The sequence below is a fragment of the Trachymyrmex cornetzi genome, unplaced genomic scaffold (assembly GCF_001594075.2).
Source record: "Trachymyrmex cornetzi isolate Tcor2-1 unplaced genomic scaffold, Tcor1.1 scaffold1093, whole genome shotgun sequence".
Taxonomy (NCBI): Eukaryota; Metazoa; Arthropoda; class Insecta; order Hymenoptera; family Formicidae; genus Trachymyrmex; species Trachymyrmex cornetzi.
Genome location: NW_017295646.1, coordinates 517,135 through 522,587, shown reverse-complemented (window position 1 = coordinate 522,587; position 5,453 = coordinate 517,135). Strand labels below are relative to the sequence as shown.

The 5,453-nt window shown below is 41.7% G+C and overlaps 1 protein-coding gene across 13 annotated transcripts in view; it reads left to right on the top strand.

Moving 5' to 3' along the window:
• The window catches only part of para (sodium voltage-gated channel paralytic), a 57,635-nt gene extending 52,400 nt beyond the window's left edge, over window positions 1-5,235 (top strand). For 11 of the 13 annotated variants that reach the window (XM_018507892.1, XM_018507972.1, XM_018507962.1 and 8 more), the window contains 3 exons: window positions 1,028-1,298; window positions 2,757-3,061; window positions 3,324-4,109. In XM_018507892.1, the coding sequence (XP_018363394.1) occupies window positions 1,028-1,298; window positions 2,757-3,061; window positions 3,324-4,109 (1,362 nt within the window). Of the gene's footprint in view, window positions 1-1,027; window positions 1,299-2,756; window positions 3,062-3,323 lie in introns of all 13 variants that reach the window. The other 2 variants (XM_018507990.1, XM_018507886.1) reach the window with 1 other exon arrangement.
• The last annotated feature ends 218 nt before the right edge of the window (window positions 5,236-5,453 follow it).

The window sequence follows — 5,453 nt, the reverse complement described above, 5'->3', positions numbered from 1 at the left end:
AACGCACCGTCTCACACTTCGGCGGTCGCTATGGCAAAAATTCACGAATTGCGGTTCGAATTAATTGATCACCATCCACCGTATTCAACAGATCTGGCCCCCAGCGATTTTTTTTTGTTTCCTAGGCTCAAAGTTTGGCTCGGAGGACAGAAATTTTCATCGAACGAGGAGGTCATCGCATCCGTAGACGCCTATTTTGCAAAGCAAGACGCTCAGTATTATTCGAATGGATTAAAGGGGTGGGAGCATCGCTAGAAAAAATGTATCGACTTAAAAGGAGACTATGTGGAAAAATAAAATTGAATTTGACCGAAAAATTAATTGTTTCTATGTTAGGCTCAAAACTTTTCAGACGACCCTCGTATAGTTAAATCTGTCGAATATTAATTCTTTCGAAATAACTAAAATTCTGATTCATATGATTAAAATGATTTGTTTTGTTTGTACTTCTTTTTGGTACAACTAAAATATTTTTTTCAGTATATTTATATCTCGCTGTACGAAAAGAACGATTTTAAAGTATCTAAAAACTCATTTTTTATCGCACCATCAAAATAATTATATGATGTAGAATATTCGAACTAGTTACTAAAAAAATATCAATATTTTTTGCAGCATTTAATATTTTTTGCATCATAGAAATAAGTAAAATTGTGATTTTTATATTAAAAAAGATCATATCCTAAAAATGTAACGACGTTGTATATGATAGTTATAATTTATTGTACGTAATTAATTTGTCGATAGCAATTGACTTTGCTATAATATACAATAAATTAAAAAATGAAGGCAGAAAATAAAATCACTTGTGCTGCAAATATTAAGTTTAAAAATAATGGAACGCGAACTTTATGTGCACCACGTTATTAATTTTAAGCACTTTCATATAAATCTTTTATTTCAATATATATACCTATATATAATTAAGTATTAAGAAAATATTTTTACATTAAGTTAAATACTTAACATGTAATAAGGAAAAATTAAGCCATGCATAAATGGATAATGTTGTGTTTATTGTTTACAGTGGCGGCCGCAGGCAATAGTGTTTGAAATAGTGACGGACAAAAAGTTCGATATGATAATCATGTTGTTCATCGGGCTGAACATGCTCACGATGACGATGGACCATTATCAGCAGAGCGAAACCTTCGGCAATGTTCTGGACTATCTCAATATGATATTCATTGTGATATTCACCAGCGAGTGTCTCATGAAGATCTTCGCTCTTCGCTACCACTATTTCAAGGAGCCATGGAATCTCTTTGATTTTGTTGTTGTTATATTGTCAATATTAGGTAATGTAATGTAATGGTTGCTCCAGTCGTATGACCCGAGTGAAACGAAAGTGAAATATGAAAAAAGGGCTGGGCCTGTTAGCTTTCCTTCTTGCTACTCGATTCAGAAGAATGATATTATATTCGCCTCTATAGTATACTCTTAGCATAGTATTCTATCTCACGAGCGAGGACAAATCGGCATGCCACGCTGTCATGATTTTCTCTGCTATATTTTTCACGCACGTAGAATCTCTTTTCTCAACCAAGCGGACAGGCCTAACGTTTCGCTCGTGTCTCAACGACTGATGGATATCATTACGTTATGTAGCCTTACATTGATGTTGAATTTATTTCCCATCGTGCCAATCCTATCCCGTCACCTTACTCGTATCCTATCCAAGTGTTGTTGGTGTCCAAAGTCGGATTGCTGTGCTTTCAGCGTTACTTTGTGTCGCATCTTAAATGAGAATCGTGATAAAAGTAGTACAAAGTAATTGTTCAGAATTAATAATTGATAAATTAATTATTAATTAGAAATTATGATTAATAATGTAATCTTTTTGTACGGACTCTCCCAAATTCAACAACAAAAAATTCCAAAAAAACTTATAATTAATATTGGAGAATTTTAAATCGCGAAAATATAATTATCACGATGTAACGCTTTCCACGAGCCATTCGACATATTTAATTGATGTTGCAACAATCATTAATTGAAGTTTTCTGGTAAGATCGGGTCTGTATGAAATAGAAACTTTAGGGTTTCACTTATTACCAGAATATATAGACTTTATAGAATATTTCTATTTTCGAATGGCAGTAGTGAGAAATTTTTAACATATTCAAAATTTTTCTTTTATAAGGCACCGCATAACTTTAATTAGATTACGATAGAGAGAGCTTTTATATTTTATTATTTAATTTCCATATACGCTTTCTATGATTTTATAAGAGTTCTAGCCGAAGTTTCAAGAATCTAGTATCCGAGTCCTTAGGACGCGCATGAATTTTTTCATAATCTAACATTTTCGATACAACTCTTTAACGCACATATTTTCTAGAAGCGAACAGAGTGTAAAATATGAATGCTCGTATATCTCGCGAGAATTTATTTATTTTCTATTAAAAGGAAAAATACGATTTTTAGATATTATTTTTCGTATAATATGTAACTAGCCTGCTAGAAAAATACAAATGATTTTTATAGAGACGTACACTTGAAGTCCTATATCTTTCTAAATCGCACCCTCTTTGTACTAACTACACTAGTTACATAATTAGAGATAATACAACCGCATGATCCAACCCAAACCCGTTAGTCCGATGATGCATGAGACTTTCAAAAATTATGAATGAATTAAGTATATCGTTTATGTGCCATAAGTGACATCACCGCACCCTCGCTTAGTCCTTGATGTTAATTCGAGCTTGAAGAAATTCTCGAAGTTGCTGAAATGTGAATTTTCATTCCGACAGGTCTGGTGCTCAGCGACATTATTGAGAAATATTTCGTGTCGCCGACTTTGCTTCGTGTAGTGAGAGTGGCAAAAGTCGGCCGTGTGCTTCGACTCGTAAAAGGTGCCAAGGGTATCCGAACCCTTCTCTTCGCCCTGGCGATGTCGTTGCCAGCCCTCTTCAACATTTGCCTACTGCTATTTTTGGTGATGTTTATCTTCGCGATATTCGGGATGTCTTTCTTCATGCACGTCAAAGACAAGAGCGGACTGGATGACGTGTACAATTTCAAGACATTTGGGCAGTCGATGATACTGCTATTTCAGGTAACTAAGTTATTAATCTTAATTTGAGCTTTTATATAAAAATTTGATATATTTTCTATTTTGATATCACATATCATAAAATCTATCCCCCAACGGTTAAAATCTTATAAGTAAATGAAAAAGAGAGTGTTTATTATACATTGATATATTAAAGACACAAAAATTTGTCTTTTAAAATGATCTGTTTTATTAAAAATTCTATCATCAATTATATTTATGTATTATCGTGTAATGTATAATTATGATAATGTCATTGGCACAGATGTCAACCTCGGCCGGTTGGGACAGTGTTCTCGACGGTATAATAAACGAGGAGGACTGCCAGGAGCCGAACAACGAGATCGGCTACCCAGGCAACTGTGGATCCTCGACGATCGGGATCGCTTACCTGCTCTCGTATCTCGTGATCAGCTTCCTGATCGTCATCAACATGTACATCGCCGTGATCCTCGAGAATTACTCGCAGGCCACCGAGGACGTGCAGGAGGGTCTAACGGACGACGACTACGACATGTACTATGAGATTTGGCAGCAGTTTGATCCGGACGGCACGCAATACATCAGATACGACCAGTTATCGGACTTCTTAGATGTATTGGAGCCCCCGTTGCAGATACATAAGCCCAACAAATATAAGATCGTGTCGATGGATATCCCCATATGTAAGGGAGACCTTATGTTTTGCGTGGATATCCTCGATGCCCTCACCAAGGACTTTTTCGCACGGAAGGGCAATCCAATCGAAGAGACGGGCGATCTGGGCGAGGTCCAGGCTCGGCCCGACGAGGCCGGTTACGAGCCGGTCTCGTCCACTCTATGGCGACAACGCGAAGAGTACTGTGCCCGTCTTATACAGAACGCCTGGCGGAAGCACAAGCAGCAGCGTCTTGGCGGACCGAGCGAGGAGAGCGACGACCCGGATACCGATCTGTGCGTCCGGCAGACCAAGGTGCTCGTCGAGAGCGACGGCTACGTCACGAAGAACGGTCACCGCGTCGTAATACCCAGCCGATCGCCGAGCGTCACTTCGAGAACCGCGGACGTCTGATCGCCATCGTCGTCGTCGCCGCCGCCGCCGTTGCAGCTACCGTCGTCGCTATCGCCGCCACCGCCGCCGTCCGTGCGCCGCAAATCGCTCCTACGCAGCAGCCGCAGCCGCAGCACCAGGAGCAGGAGCAGCAGCAGCAGCAGCATCGTCGACGACGATCATCACTCCCCGTTAGCCGCTCGCACTGCTCGCGCGGAGTAGTGGCCGGGCGGGCACCTCGCGTGTGCTCTCCATCGACAGCCTTATAGTTGTAAAAAATAACATTCCTCCAACGAGTTGCCTTTAAATCAACTTTAAACAAGTCACGACCGTTGGGAGAGAGAACAAGAGAGAAAGCGCGCGCGAGAGAGAGAGAGAGAGAGAGAGAGAGAGAGAGAGGTCGCTAGTTAAAGACGAGCGTCCGTATACAAGGAGACTGCGACGAGATCTATAATATATCAGTATAATATATCAGAATATCGGAAGTGTGCCACTTCTTGCCGAATGACCGTCGCCGGATATTGCGGCTTTTGAATATCGGATTTCATTTTGTCGTGCCGTCCGGATCAACACAGGAGGAGGGCAACCGAGAAGAAAAGGAAAAGCTGAGAGGACGAAGAGGAACAACGAGAAGGTCGAAGCGTCGCGACGTCCTCTTCGGGCCGACTTCCCCACACCGAGACTTGTGAGGGTGTAACGTCGTGACGCGGGAATACCCGAGATCTTATGAGATCTTTTCGCCTTTGTTCCTCGTCGTTCCAACACCATTGTTGAAAAACGCCGACGGCGAGTCACGCGTCGAGGCGGCGCGCGAGCGGATTAGGCAGCGCGACCTCTTGTCTACACCATCTTGTATCACGTTAGCTCAATCTCGCGTATCTCTATATCCGCCGTTTGGATTTTTTACACCGTTTTACAGCAGTATAACCCAGCCTATCTGTCCCCGCGACGCCTTGGACGCCTTACCGTCGTGGAGCCTCGTCGCGGCGACATTCGCTTTGAAGAAACGTTGTGTAATCGTAGGATAGCAGAAATGAAGGGAACACATGCGCGAAAGGACGATGATGACAATGACGATAACGATGATAATGATGACGACGACGACGACGACGACGACGACGACGACGACGACGACGACGATGATGATGATGATACCGATGTGCGATGATTACTTTCGATTAACGACGAAGAAGACGAGCGAAGGAAAGTTTGCATGTGAAAGAGGACTCATTCTCTCGTGAAATGAAATGTACGCGCGGGTAGTAGCTAACTACATTCGCTCGGCTTGCATCTCTCACGGAACGATGCGCGCGAACGCTTGATCGCGCCGCTTTGGTTCCACAACCCTCTCTCCCGCCCCTTCCG